The following is a 15,949-nucleotide window of genomic DNA, read 5'->3' on the forward strand; positions in this document are numbered from 1 at the left end:
CAGAAACTGTGAAAATATGGTTGATTTATACGGCATTTAAATAATATTTCTCTCCCCTTTTTCTTGAGTAAAGCAGAAATAGCACCACTCTGTGTAAAAACACCAATCTCTCATGATCTCCTTAGCATTCATGTGAAACTGCAGTGAGGTGGGAAAGGAGGGCGATTGAAAGGAGGGCGATTGAGCGAGCGAGAGACAGAGAGAGAGCGAGAGAGAAAGAACAGACGATCAGCAGAAAGAAGGGGCGTGAGGGAGAGACAGTGGGAGAGAGGGACAGGGAGAAAAAGCAGAGCAAGGTAAAGGAGGGGAAATTAAATGGACATAAGAGAGATGGAATAGGTGACAGAGAAACAGATGGTAGAAAATAGACAGGGACCACAGGAGAGCGAGAGGAAGAATGTTTGAGGGGCAGAACGAATGAGAGAGAGGGAGGGAGGGAGACAAGGGAGCGTCTCAGCGGGAGGGGCATAGTGAGTGTGTGTGCGGTGGTCTATACAGCCTGGTCCTCTCTAGGATCACTGAGTTGGCCTGGTGCCAGTGAGGGGCTGTCTGAGAGGAGGTAAATCATTTTCTGCCTGAGAAAGAAACACAGAAAGATGATCATTGGGGCTCCGCCACAGTCAGCTTGGAATTGCTTTATTCCCAAAGTGCACCAAAACGGGAATCCCCTGTCGATCTAAAATAAATGGAACAGTTGGAGTCTAAATGGAAAACATTCTAATTAAAATGGCAAAACTCCTGGTTCTGTGTTGCACTGGGTGGAGGTAGACTTTGGCAGTTGCTTGTATCCACTGTGGTGAAGTTTGTCTTTTTAGGTCCTGGAGCCATTTTGTTAGATACCAGATCAAGGAGACAAGGTTTATGCCAACGATGCCAATAGAATCAATCCCAATGAATGTAGCATGAAACAGACTACGATGCCAAGTTTGACCCCTTAGCGATGAGGGAGGGAGTGTTGCTGGAGCTGCAGCCATGTGTGAGCTGAAACACCTCCCTGCGCGTTTGTGTTTCCTCCACTGCCCATAAAGCATTGTGTCCCCAGAAGTCAAGCCCAGAACTCCTACACCCTACAGCTCTATGGTCCCCTCCTTACCCCAGCTTCCCTCCCACTCAACCCCCATCCAATTGAGAGGCCAAGCACCCCTCCAGCCAAGCCATGGGCTTAAGGAGGGTTTAGGGCAGCCACAGGAGGGATCGGAGGGGGGGTAGAAATCAGAGGCAATAATTCCATTTGCAGTACATTTTATTGTTTCCTAAATTGCCTCCTCAATGGTATCCACAAACACGTTGTGTTAATGTGGCCTCTCCGAGCGTCTGCTTAAGCCTTGGTGAGGCAGTCCAAGTAGAGGGCTTTAGCTCGGCAGCCTCTATTTTCATACAGTAGGAAAATCAATCTTCTGCAGATTGACCATAACTGACTTACTAGAGTCTTACACACCAGGAGAGGAGAGAAGCTTTGGAAGACAGGGAGAAAATACACCATGCAGATTTGGTGTAAGCTGCTGAGTTGAACTATTTGGAGAAACTTCAATTTTTCCCCTGATTTGATGCAGGTTGTGACAGATTATAATGAAGATATTATCTTCCCTGTAGCATCCCCACCCCCTACTGCTTACAAAGATTAACAGCTACTTTCATCTCCTGCAGAATATTTTTGTACTGCTCCGCCGACACCGTTTCCAGGTACTCCACCAAACTGTTCTTCACAGGTCGCAGAGGATGTGGAATAAAATTACACTCCCAACACGTCTTGAGCTGAAACTCACTCGCCCGCGTTTTCGCTGAAAGCCTCAAGAGCACATTTTTGCTCAGAGCCACACACTACTGTAAAGCAGAATGTGGAGTGAATGTGGAGTATTCATTCAATACCAAGAAGACCACAACATCAAGCTGTCATTGGCTGATAGAGGAGAGAGTCAGGGAGAGAAATAAAGACGGGAGGGATGGGGAGGTTCTCTTGCTCCACTTCTCTCTGTCATTAATCAGAGCCTGGCAGGGTAAGACACCTAGTGATTATTTATTTGCTTTCCTCCACGCCGAGGCTATCACAACAAGCAGGCCCGGCCGAGCCCCACGGGCTGCTGGGAACATTTGGGAGTGATTAATCAGAGGAGCGAGGGGGAGGGGGTGGGGGGAGGGTGGGGAGATTCAAACATGTGTTCCTTAATCTGCCATCTATATCCCAGTCAATACGCAACCCTGGGAAAACATGAGGGATCCAAGTCCAGTAAAATGGGTTAGATGGGAGGAGAGCGCATGGAAGTATGGTTGGGATTTGGGAATCCAAAAGGCTAGAGAAATTCCTAGGTTCTGAACAAAGCTATTCTAAGAGTCAGGGGTAGGGAGAAGTAGAGAGGGACTACAGAGCTGTACAACACCAACACTGGTGAGGTTTAAGATTTAGAAATGTAGAGGTGTGACTGTGCATAGTAAACAGAGCCAGAGCTCAGTGACTACTACAGTATTATTCAGGTTACTAAGAGGCTTACACACATATTATCACACACACACACACACACACCTTATCACGCTCATAATGTCACCTATTCACACACACATTCCCACACTAATTCACACCCACACACACTCAAAGTCACATAGTCAGCTAGGGATAATGGGATTTCTAGCACTGCAGCAGGCTCTCACGTGCTGGGTCATGAACTGACTACAAACTATAATCCTATCCATTCCAAACAGTCTGCATGGAGCCAGTGGCAGGCAGGCAGGCTGCAAACACAAAACACAAGATAAACCCTGTCCGCACCAGTGTTTTTATTGATCCTGCCTTTTTACCAAGAAGAAGAGACACTGTCCCATCTCTGATTTAAAACTCCAATGATGGCCAGTGTTACCCAGCACAAAGAGGACCCTGTAGCAGATCAACAGTAGCCCCCCCCCCCCAGCCAAGGCAAGCAAGAAGAACAGCAGGAGACGTTCATGAGTGAATTCCCATAGTGGAGGTAGACAATCACTGTCAACACTGTCCACCTGGATCCCTGTGCAGAGAACTGTGGTTCCCATTCAACTGTTGGACAGTCATCCAGGCCCAAAGCCCCGAAGCCAGGGAAGAGAAGCATGAGAACAGTGGGGAGGTGGTGGAGTAGTACAGCTATTCACCCTGTTATTGAGGATAAGGTAAGAGCTTAACTGCCTGTCCTGACAATGGCCCTCTATCCTCTGTGGTAATCTGAGCTCCATCGGTAAAACCAGGAACATCCACATTGAAAAACAGAGGGTGGAGGTTAGATTGATCAGCAACACACACAGGGAGTCCAGGGGCACTGTGTTTGTGTGAATTAGAATGATTGTGGTCTGATATATAGAGAACTACCGGTTGGGGAAATCAACTCACACTGAATAGGCCTAAGCAGCTATTAGTTATTCATATTTAGTGCAAGGCTGGGACCTGGGAGAGGCAGGCAGGCTGCCACTGTAGAGCAGAGGGGCTGGAGGACACAGAAACACAGCAGCCCAGTGGGAGCCATCTTGTTTCTGCAGACTGAGGAAGTAAAGCCAGGGTGAGCTCATGGGAGCAGGGACCACAGGCTCTGTTGTGGTCCAAGGATACAATAGGTCATAACATTCTTCAACACATATTCCATGCAGGCAGCTATTGCAATTAACTTGTATTCTTATTCCAGCCTCTCTATTGTCTCCAGCACAATGCAGAGAGGCCTGCAGTTATAATGACAATGATAAGACTCAATTTGCATGACACCTCTCACTGAGGGATGCCATAGAGATTTACAGTACATGGTGTAGGGGTAGCTGGCCTCAATCCCCACTACTGTAATGCATAGAATCCTGCCGGGTGGGAGAATATCAGCTCAGAGGCTCCAACATTAATGCCCAGATCACTGCAGCCCAGCAGGGTTCCTATGGACCTCCATTAGTAGCCTCATCGTCTGTGTGAATGAATGGGAAGTCCTGGCTGGCCGTGGGCAGAGGAGCAGCCTAACAGGCCTGGTTATGTACTGTCTATATGCTGAGGCCACAGTCTCTCTCCTGCCCACATGCCATTTAACACAACCTGGCCTTTTAGATCATCACCACCAGCACATGCCGAGACAAAGGCACTGTTATGTCAACTGACAGGCACACAGGACGTAGTGGGTCTCCCTCTAACATCCCCTCGTTTCCCCCTGCGTGAAAGGGATCCGTCACAGCCCGACCACTGCTTCCTCTGCCCCACAGGGCTGACTCTATGGCCCAGTGTTAGCCAGCGCTCAGACATGAGTCAGCATTTCAGCCTTTTGTCTGTCAGCTCCAGCAAACGTCACCCCCAGCTATGTGAGTGGGCCAGGCCAGCCAGACTTCCTGACTCAGGGGTTTAGGTGGAATGGACACGATCCTAGTCAGCACTCTCCTCAGGGGTATCGCTCCCATCAAACAGCCAGCTCACAGTGGACCCAGAGCCCTCTCCCTCCCTCTGGTCACCTCCATACCTGTCCCTCCATGTCAGTCCTCTCTCTGTGTGTGTTTACCATGCAGGCTGACAGCCACAACCGTCTCCAACATGGCTGTCACAGCACTGGCCTTCACACAGATACCCAGGGGTCACAGCAGCATCATGCCTTGGCATGGTCAGGGGAGGGCAGTGCCAGTCTATACCACAGCAGTGGTGGTCTGATGAGGTGATACTATCTCTACTGTGCAGCAGACTGCACTACACTGCCCAGGACAGGACAGCCAGGGGAAATATAAGTGATTGGCTTGAGAGGTGGGTCTGCAATGTGGATACATTCAGGCTGTTCTAAGATGACTTAGAAACCAAGAACCAAAACTACAGTATCTACAGCTGCCAATACTAAATCAAGTAAACAAACTTAGCAAAACTGGAGAAATTATTTCATTGGAATTTTCTGTTCAGTTCAACCTAACTGACTTAAAAGTTAAATGGGCAAATGAGGGGATCTATCATCTGACCCATTCAATATACAGTACCATGTTGGGTATAACAGAAGAAGTGGGTCTGGGGGAGGTGTTGAGAGGTGGGTGGAGGTGTGGGCTATAGGCAGGGTGTTGAGAAAGGGGTGGAGGTTGTGATATTGGTGTAGAAGGGATGTGGGGCAATCCATCTGGTTAGTGCTAGGCTGGGGTGGTGGTAGTAGGCCCCCCAGGAGAGGAAGGGGCCTGCCTGGTGGCCTGCTGCAGATCCCTGAGGCGGCGGGTAAAGGCTGTATCTCCATCAACACCTCTCCACTGATGACGCTAGACAGGCCCCTGATAGCTTTTCACACCTGGCCTTATCTGGACGCTACAGTGCCAGAGCCCCTTCCCCATCCCCTGGCTCAGCTGCTGCTGCTACCGCTACTCTGCTCTCCACTGCCAGACATTAGCCCCAGCAAGCTGATGACAGGAAAATAACAGCTGGTGTTTTATCCCAGAGTAAACAAATGCTTTATTTCCACTGAGGATTTACCCTGGTGTTTTATCCAAAAGGCTCAGAGTTTTCTGTTTCCATCTAATTGGTCGGCCCCGGTGTCTCACTGGGCCATGGCTCCGGCGGACCTGCTCTGATCAAAATCAAATCAAATTTTATTGGTCACATGTGCCGAATACAACAGGTGACTTGGAGCCAAGGCAAAGCAAGACTTGGAGCCAAGGCAAGGCCCTGGGTACTTTTCAGCTGGCATTTACAGTGCATAACAATGTCTAACTGTGAACTTTAACACCTTCTCACAAAACAACAGTCTTGAATGATGCAGAGGTTGTTGATTCTGCTCGTCTTTAGTGTCACACTCCTGATGGAAACACAATAACACTAGAGCTTACATGAACCTAAAACACTAGTGGCCCACTGGTGTGGGGGTAAGTCTCAATGGAATAGCAGTAAAGAGACCAATAGCATGGCAGTCTAACCACCACCCATCATCAATTCTGTTCATCTATTTAGGACCTTTTTTAGATTCTATGTCTCTCAAAAAACAACAACAACAACAAAAACAACTAAAGTTATTGATAAATACATTCCTGCCAGTCAGGCTATGCTGAACACAGAAGCTAGCGGTAACTTTGCATCTCCACTCCGCTTACTCTCCTCAAAACAAAGCTGAGGCTTAACTTGCATTTCAACGGTGTTCTCTCCCGGCTAAGCATTCTGCACACATTCTCCCATCGGTAGAAACATCCATCTCTGTGAAGCTCAACAACAAAACCATTACCCTTTCACCTTCAGGGATCACACAGAACAACTCCACCACAACATCAACACTACACACTGACTGCAGCACAAACAACAGCAGGGGTAAAACACACCCAAACACTGCAACTGCATCGCCCATCAAACTAAGGTGTGTATCTCCTCCAGCCCTGGGTTGGGGTGTGTGTGACTTACTTGAGTCCCATGGTGGTGGTGTGTCCAGTGTTCCCCTCCACAGGTCCTGACCTCCTCCTCCTGAAGCTGGCGGTCTGGAGCATCACCCCAAGCATGCTGACTGCGTGTGTGTGGTGTGTGAGTGTGTGAGGCTCTCGGCAGCACTCCACTCCCCCTGCCTGCGTCCACTCAGTCCCTTTATCCCCTGGCCAGCAGGCCCAGCCCAGAGCCAGACAAACACACACTGCAGTTCCCTTCTGTATCCGGCCTCACAGTATTTCCCTTTCTCTCCTATCTCCTCTCTAGTCAAAGTGGAGGGTGTGCGTGAGTGGCCCATGGTACACTTCACCCCCCACATCACTGCCCCCAACCCCATCCCCACCACTACACCAACCCACCTTCACGACTACACCACCCGACCCCCACCACTACACCAACCCACCCCTATACCACCCCCACCAACTCCCATCTCCACCAACCCCACCTCCAATAACAACCTCACACAGGAAAAAGGCCACTGGCACACAAACACACAAAAAGAGAGAGAGAGAGAGAGAGAGAGAGAGACACACAGAGAGAGAGACAGAGAGAGAGAGAGAGATAGAGAGAGAGAGAGAGAGAGAGAGATTATACATTCATGTATTGTAGCCGGGTTTACAGCTTTCAAGGGGATGTTGTTGCAAGAAAACTTTGATTAAGATATTTGTATGGAGATCTTCAAAAATGTTGATTAGCGCACCTCAGGCATATTTATTCACATTAATTAGCCAGCTTTCATGTTATGAGGAGTTGTTTCTATGGTTACTTTGCACAGTCTCAGTGATGAAGCAGCACACTATATTTCAGACACAAAGACTAGGCAGGCCTTGTCTGGGGAGAGGCTGGACTGTTCTCCTGCAATTACAGGAGAATGCCTTCCCAATCCACAATCACAGTGATTACTGCAGTACACACACACTCACCTGGGCAGCAGCAGCTCCAGGGCTGCACGGGGCCGTAAAGACACTTCCTCCTGTGATGACACTGCTCCAGGGCCACATTCCTTCTAACAGCTGTTATCCCTGCCCCACGCCCCTACCCTGGACCTGCCTGTCCCGCACACTGCCTTTGCAGCAAACACTGCAAACACTCCTCTTAGCTTTAAGGTTTGCTCTCCTCTCTTACTCAGAACAGCAAAATTAGTTCTGAGCATTGAGGAGAACTGCTCTGTGTTTAGCATTCCCGGCACCTTCCCTCTCCCTCTCTTTTTTCTCCTCCCCTCATGGGTCCTGAGGCATAGAAACACACCTCATTCCCAATCAGCAGGTGTTAATAGAACAGAGGGATGAGCAGGGCGGACGGTGTGGCGGCAGTGGCAGAGACACGTCATTTAGTCGAGCAGCCAGGGCCCCTGCTGTGAACACTGCCTGCTCTCATTACTAAACGCTGTGTCAATACACTAATCACATGCTCCGTCACAAAGCAATCAGTGTTCAGCCCGCTAGTAAGCTGAATGAGCACTCCCTCCTCCCTCACCTCCTCCCCTCCCCCTTCCCACACCTCCTCCCTCCTTCCCTCACCTCCCTCCTCCCCTCCTCCCTCCCCCCTTCCCTCACCTCCTCCCGTCCCTCCTCCACCCCTCACCTCCCTCCTCCCCTCAGCTCCTCTTCCCTCCCCCTCCCCTCACCTCCTCTCCCCTCCCCTCACCTCCTCTCCCCTCTCTCCTCCCTTCCCTCCATCCATTTAACCTCCCTCTGTATACTGAGATATACACACAGTCACATGCGTGCAAATGCACATGCGCGGGCGCGCACACACACACACACTGACTGACCACTTTGCTCGGACAGACCCTGACCTTTAACCCCTCCTGTCTAGAGGATATTTTATGGTCCATCTAATAGCCAATTGCTCATTATTGACCCAGGCCAATCTTTGTTTCAGCACACTCTGGTTGATAAGGAAAAAAATAAGGGGTGACAGCAAGAGTTGAATGGGAGATTCTAAAATGTCAATACTAAACTATGTGTCGTATGTTTATTTGCTTTGACCAAAGCATTTCATTTCATTGAACATTACCTTTACATTGTGAAAAATGTCTCCTTACTGCAGCTATAAGACACCATTCTTCATGAGTTTGAGAAAATAACAGATTTATGAATGAAAAAAGTGATGGAAAAATGAAAGCTTAGAAGAGGAGGTTTGATGAGCAATCAGCAACCAGTAATGACAGCGTAGTAAAAGGGTAGTAATAGTTCAGCTTCATTTGTTGAATTCATACAGAGGCCCATTTCCTGCCTACATAATGACCAGAGACATTATGGAGAGGGTACCCATCCTAAACCATTTCCCTTGGCAGGAGTAGGGGAGCCACATGAGAGAACACTCAGATTAACTTAGAATTCTCCCGGCAGTCGACAACACTGAGAGTAATTAACATTTATAATCAAATGCTTTTTTAATGGAACAGACAAGTTAAAAATAATTTTGAATGCTTGAGTTATTTATTTACAATCTGCACCAGAGGCAATCACTGAGAGGAACCGGTATTTTCTCTCTATTTCCCACTTTCTCAATCTCCTCTTTCCTCTCAGCATCTACCTAATTGCATTCTAATTAAAATGTCATTTGTGAGTTGAACAGCTTTCCTTCATGTCAGACAAGTGTCTGCGGAGCGTGCTTCACTCCGGAGAGGAGCAGCCACTGTTTGGTTATTCTGCTCAAATATCCTGGGCTCTCAGTACTTTCACATGGATTTCACTAATTGTATCTTTAGAGGACAAAAAGGAATATTAATCACAAATACGTTTTCAATCAGCCCCAAAACATGAAGGGCTAATTTGTTAATTCAAATGTCAGTGGGAGAGAGTGAGAAGAAGGAGCTTTGTTAAACACAGTTGTGCTTGCTGACCTCTGACCTCTGAGAACTAAAACACTGTTACTGCAATTAGCAGTGGTGGAACACAACCCTAGCCTGCACACTGACCCTGGTGCTAGAGTAAAGATGAAGATGACAATGATGATGAATGATGATGATGATTACATTCTAGTGATTGAAGCAGTGGAAGTGCTTGTGCAGGCAACAGCTGCAGTAGCTGAGGAAGTGGGTGTGCTTCCAGTCTAGCCCAGTGCATCTCCACCGTCCACCGCCCAGCCGTCCACCGCCCTGTCCTGTATCTGTATCTGTGGAATGTGACGCTGTTTAAAGCTGTCCGGGCCCCATCATCACCATACTTCTCCTCGCCAAGTCAAACAACACACATTCTTGGCAGGAAAGTATCTCTGGGATGAAATGAAAGGTGGAACCCTTCACCGCTTCCACCACGTCCCCTCCTGTCCCACCAGGACGCAAATGAAGGGGAAAAAACAAGTCCCTCTCCCTACTTTTCCCTCTGTTTCTCCCTCACTGAGAGACACACACAGAATGGCTGTCCAGACCTCTCTTTTTGAGCACTCGTCCAAAGAAAACAGTAGAAATAATAAATCAGCCTCTGAAATTAACCCTGTCCACGTCTAGGTCACATCTCGCTGTTGTTCACGCTTGACCCGCCGACTCTCTCACAGGAAGTGACACAGGTACAGGAAGTGACACATTTAGAAGAGCGTTTGGAATATCCTCCTTGCCAAGGGAGAGGCCCCATGGTCCCAGTCCTATACTTTGCCCCGCTAAAGTTGACGAGGGGAGCTCATTTGGAGAATGCCGAGCTCCTTCCCTGTTCCCTCTGGATGTCACTGTCACACTTCACAACGTCCCCCTCGCCGGTCTTCTCTGCCTCCCAGGGTGCAATTCTCTAACAGCCCTATGCATCATCCTTACCCAGCTTCTCTCAGTTTCCCTCAGGATAAAATTCATTATGGCACACAGCTCCTTGGGGAGTTGAGGCTGTCAGGTACAGGGAATGTACACACTGACCAAACTGCCTGAGAATCTAGCAATGACATCCTACTGCATTAGAGCAGCCTACGGAGAGCTGTCTGTACCCCCAGTGGAGGCACACATATCCTCCAGATCATTAGTGTTGCCATAGCTAAATGGAGCAACTCATTGTGAATGTACACAATAGCAACACTGAATACAAGCTACATGAATATGTTACTACAACAAACTGCACTAGAAACAAAATTGACTACTGACTTTTAATAGAGCCAAACAACGAAAAACACAGATGTACATACTGTAAAAGAAAAGCACTATGTGCTTGAACCTAAGCCCTTCGTGAGACACTGTCTTTACATGTATAACATTATGTAATACCATCATCCATTCATGGGCACTGGTGCCTAGCTAAAGGTACACTCACAATCTATTCTTCACACACCGTTCCAGCACAGCCTAAAGTATGCCATAATTCAACCATGGCAAGGACAACATCTTCATGGATTCGGTCCACATCACGCTAGACTCTACACTCTTAGAAAAAAGGGTTCCAAAAGGGTTCTTCGGCTGTCCCCATAGGAGAACCCTTTTTGGTTCCAGGTAGAACTCTGTGGAAAGGGTTCTACATGGAACTCAAAAGTGTTCTACGTAGAACCAAAAAGGGTTCTCCTATGTGGACAGCTGAATAACCCTTTTAGGTTCTAGATGGCACCTTTTTTTCTAAGAGTGTAGTGCAACAATGAACCATGACCTCACTGTGTGAAGACAAGTCTCCACACAGATCCCTTCCACAGCAGCATGCCATACAGAGGCGGCCAACCACACACACCCTAAAGCCACCATAATACAGCACAGCAGACCCTAACCATCATCACTCTCAGCCCTTTGTCAGACTCTCTCTTCAGGTGTGATTTGAGTGAGAGGTGGGTTGTGTGTACTGTGGACGCTGCTTACCTGATGAAGAATGAGGCTGCCGCAGATGCGCTCTGAGTGGAGGTGGGGCCAGGGGCAGGGAGGCCGACGGCACACTGTCCCAGCTGGACGGGACTCCTCTGTCGGCTGGGTGTCAGGCTACAGCTGGAGCTGGGGACAGGGGCCTCCATGGTAGGGCCAGGGACGTGCCTCTCTGACTCCTCCATCAGACCCTGTGCCTGCAGACAGACAGAGACAGGGACAGAGAGACAGACAGAGACAAAGCGAGATAGACAGAGAGAGAGACAGAGAGAGACAGAGACACAGAGACACAGAGAGAGAGAGAGAGAGAGAGAGACAGAGACGGAGACAGAGATGGAGACAGAGAGACGGAGACAGATAGACAGAGAGACGGAAACAGAGAGACGGAGACAGAGAGACGGAGACAGAGAGGCGGAGACAGAGAGAGAGAGGTAGAGACAGAGTGTTAGCAATGAGGGCCTCAAGAGTTAACCCCCACTACTGTCCCTCCACACCTCTCTTCCAGTCCATTTACTCCCTTTCTCCTCTCCTCCGCCACAGACGGGCAGGCAGCTGCTCTGGCCATCCCAGTAAACGGGCATCAGCACCAACTAACTACCCACAGGATGTTAAGGGCACTGTACTGTACTGGACTGTAGGGTACTGGACTAGACTGCTCATTGAGTCTGGCAACACGGAGGCTGCACGGTTTGAATGGTAATTAAGTGATAGCCAACATCTAATTACAGTTTAGCCGTTAAATCATTGGCCATATACATACAGTTGAAGTCGGAAGTTACATACACCTTAGCCAAATACATTTAAACTCAGTTTTTCACAATTCCTGACATTTAATTCTAGTAAAAATTCCCTGTCTTAGGTCAGTTAGGATCACCACTTTATCTTAAGAATGTGAAATGTCAGAATAATAGTAGAGAGAATGATTTATTATTTCAGCTTTTATTTATTTAATCACATTCCCAGTGGGTCAGAAGTTTACATACACTCAATTAGTATTTGGTAGCATTGCCTTTAAATTGTTTAACTTGGGTCAAACGTTTCGGGTAGCCTTCCACAAGCTTCCCACAATAAGTTGGGTGAATTTTGGCCCATTCCTCCTGACAGAGCTGGTGTAACTGAGTCAGGTTTGTAGGCCTCCTTGCTCGCACACACTTTTTCAGTTCTGCCCACACATTTTCTATAGGACTGAGGTCAGGGCTTTGTGATGGCCACTCCAATAACTTGACTTTGTTGTCCTTAAGCCATTTTGCCACAACTTTGGAAGTATGCTTGGGGTCATTGTCCATTTGGAAGACCCATTTGCGACCAAGCTTTAACTTCCTGACTGATGTCCACATAATTTTCCTTCCTCATGATGCCATCTATTTTGTGAAGTGCACCAGTCCCTCCTGCAGCAAAGCACCCCCACAGCATGATGCTGCCACCCCCGTGCTTCACAGTTGGGATGGTGTTCTTCGGCTTGCAAATCCCCCCTTTTTCCTTCAAACATAACGATGGTCATTATGGCCAAACAGTTCTATTTTTGTTTTATCAGACCAGAAGACATTTCTCCAAAAAGTACGATCTTTGTCCCCATGTGCAGTTGCAAACCGTAGTCTGGCTTTTTTATGGCGGTTTTGGAGCAGTGGCTTCTTCCTTGCTGAGTGGCCTTTCAGGTTATGTCAATATAGGACTCGTTTTACTGTGGATATAGATACTTTTGAACAGGTTTCCTCCAGCATCTTCACAAGGTCCTTTGCTGTTGTTCTGGGATTGATTTTCACTTTTCGCACCAAAGTACGTTCATCTCTAGGAGACAGAACGCATCTCCTTCCTGAACGGTATTGTGACGAGGTGTGAAAGAAGGAGTCAGGCGCAGGAGGTAAAATACCGAAGTCCAGAGTTTAATCTGCTTGCACCAAGCGTCAAACGAAACTGTACAAGGGAAAATATCCACCTTGGCAATAACAGTGAAATGTAGCTCAACCGAGCTACACGCTCTCACAACAAAACAATCACTCACAAAGACAAGGGGAACACCTATACACATACTAATTAGGGGAATGATTGACAAGACATGACAAGTAGAGTGATATAGCTAGTACTCCGGTGACGACGAACGCCGAAGCCTGCCCGAACCAGGAGGGGGGGCAGCCTCGGCGGAAGTCGTGATAGGTATGACGGCTGCGTGGTCCCATGGTGTTTATACTTGCGTACTATTGTTTGTACAGATGAACGTGGTACCTTCAGGCATTTGGAAATTGCTCCCAAGGATGAACCAGACTTGTGGAGGTCTACCATTTTCTTTCCTGAGATCTTGGCTGATTTCTTTGATTTTCCCATGATGTCAAGCAAAGAGGCACTGAGTTTGAAGGTAGGCCTTGAAATACATCCACAGGTACACCTCCAATTGACTCAAATGATGTCAATTAGCCTATCAGAAGCTTCTAAAGCCATGACATCATTTTCTGGAATTTTCCAAGCTGTTTAAAGGCACAGTCAACTTGGTGTATGTAAACTTCTGACCCACTGGAATTGTGATACAGTGAATTATAAGTGAAATAATATGTCTGTAAACAATTGTTGGAAAAATTACTTGTGTCATGCACAAAGTAGATGTCCTAACCAACTTGCCAAAACTATAGTTTGTTAACAAGACATTTGTGGAGTGGTTGAAAAACGAGTTTTAATGACTCCAACTCCAAGTGTATGTAAACTTCCGACTTCAACTGTATATCAGCAGCTAATTTGCCATGTGTGAACAGCTTTGTAACGCACAGCTTGACTTAAACAGGAAAATAAATATTTAACCCCCAACAACAAAAGAAACCTACATATCTACACACAAACCATAAGCAGTGAAATACTACAGTAGACACTTCTCTGATAGGCCCATGACTCTTGCTGTGTGAAGGAATGTTACAGGTTGAGATGTAGAGGGGTAACAGAGCAGAGCCTGTCTGCAGCGCTGCCTGCCAGCTGGAATATGAGTCAGAAGCAGAAGGAAGCTGCCTCAGCCTGGCCCCAGGGGTGGTAATGACTAGGGGTGATGAGGCAGGTCCCAGGCTGCTCTTGGAGTGCTGGTCTGGGGAGATGGAGCCAGGGAGGTGGGGGATAGGGGGTAGTGGGGTTCAGCTGAAGGTAGAACAGTGATCTCTCTCTCTCTCTCTCTATGATCCAGCAGAGGGAGTGCTGACAAAGTCCACTGATCACCCAGGCAGCCCATAATAAACAGCACTGTTCCTACCAGGGTCTCCATGACAACACAGGGTTAATCCTTACCCTAATCACTAGTATATCAAACTGTACACCGATCAATGAAAGTGTACAAGAACCAGTTTGAACAAATGGTAGAATTAAGCCTCTAGTTTTCCTTCACATTCATCCTGGTGACACCTCCACACTGGGTAACCAGCAACCTGGTGTCAAACACGGTATGTCGCTTGACAGGATATATTTTATCACCACCAACCAGTCCCTCTGCATATTTACTCGCTCAGTGTTTGCCCTCGATTCATGTTTGGTAACTAAAATAACATAATTTACAATCTTTTTATAAAGTGTGGGCCCTCCGGTGCATGCCATCTGTCAACGGAGGCGGACAGCTGAACTATTTATATGCCATAGCTGACATGCGAGTGCTATACATCAAGATGCAGGGGCATACATTCGGACATTCACATGAACTCAGGCACCTCATGCAGTAGGGCTATACCTCAGCACAAGCACTGACACTATAAGCTTGTCATGATCACCACAACCAAACATGCTTGTTTTTAATCCCAAGGGACTCGCTCATTGACTGTACCTCAGAGACCCATTTATGTGTGCCAGTTTTATTATTAATAAGCACATCAACCTATTCTTGTTAGACGCCATACATCTGTGTTATATTGTTCCTGATATCCATGGATATAGAAGACTAAGCATTGAACATGCTTATCTAGGAAGAAATTTCCGCTCTGTTGAAAGTCCATCATGGTGGGACGGCAAGGGCCTCTTCTACATGTGCATGTCAGGGTTATGATTTGTGAAGTGCGTGATGGAGAGATGGGGCGCAAACTGAAATGAGCCGAGCGCAGATTCTTGTCACACACCTGGCGGAGCGGAAAGGTGTCCATGACAGGACATGAACTCAACACGTACAAGAGAGGTGTACCCGTGTCACATCATCCAGAAAGAGTACACTACTTCACACACTTAGGCAGGAAGCCTATCTGGACAGCTCATCCACAACCCTGTCATAGATTAAGCCAATGGTGGTGTCAGGTTTAGAAGCAAGTGGCAGCAGGTTCGAGGAGCAGGGGTACTCGTTGGGGGTGTAACCAGAATAAACAGCTCACCCTAACACATACCTGTCAGAGAGTATTACCCCAGGAGAGAGACTTTGGCAACCTGCTCTCCAATACAGTAGGCCGGTATGACCACTGCTGTCCCTGGTTGAGTCCCTGGTTAAGGGATAAGGATGCTGCTGTATCCCCTGGTCAGGTAATTGGGCACTCTCAATTGGACACACTCATGTGTCCAGGGCCATTCACACTGAGTGTCAGTAATGAGGGGACCTACCTAGGGCTGTGGCAGTCACGAAATTTCGTCAGCTGGTGATTGTCAAGCAAATAACTGTTGGTCTCACGGTAATTGACCGTTAATTAACATAAACACATTTAGCATCTCCTGGCTTCCACACATAGCCTACAAGCCATTTAAAAAAGTATAAGAAATCCATGTAATATAGCCTACACCTTCACAATAAATCCATTATTTATTTTAGACAGGTCTAAAGAAGCATGATGTGAAAAAAATGTAGTCTATTTCAGAAGAAAATAATAGCATACTCTGAGTTG

At 47.5% G+C, this 15,949-nt stretch overlaps 1 protein-coding gene across 1 annotated transcript in view; it reads right to left on the minus strand.

Moving 5' to 3' along the window:
- LOC121544880 (kinesin-like protein KIF26A) overlaps positions 1–15,949 on the minus strand; it is a 92,852-nt gene that overhangs the window by 33,918 nt on the left and 42,985 nt on the right. Inside the window, exon 3 of the mRNA XM_045209128.1 lies at positions 11,127–11,323. Within this exon, the coding sequence (XP_045065063.1) occupies positions 11,127–11,323 (197 nt within the window). The remainder of the gene's footprint in view (positions 1–11,126; positions 11,324–15,949) is intronic.

This window comes from Coregonus clupeaformis, chromosome 29 (genome assembly GCF_020615455.1).
Source record: "Coregonus clupeaformis isolate EN_2021a chromosome 29, ASM2061545v1, whole genome shotgun sequence".
NCBI classification, from domain to species: Eukaryota; Metazoa; Chordata; class Actinopteri; order Salmoniformes; family Salmonidae; genus Coregonus; species Coregonus clupeaformis.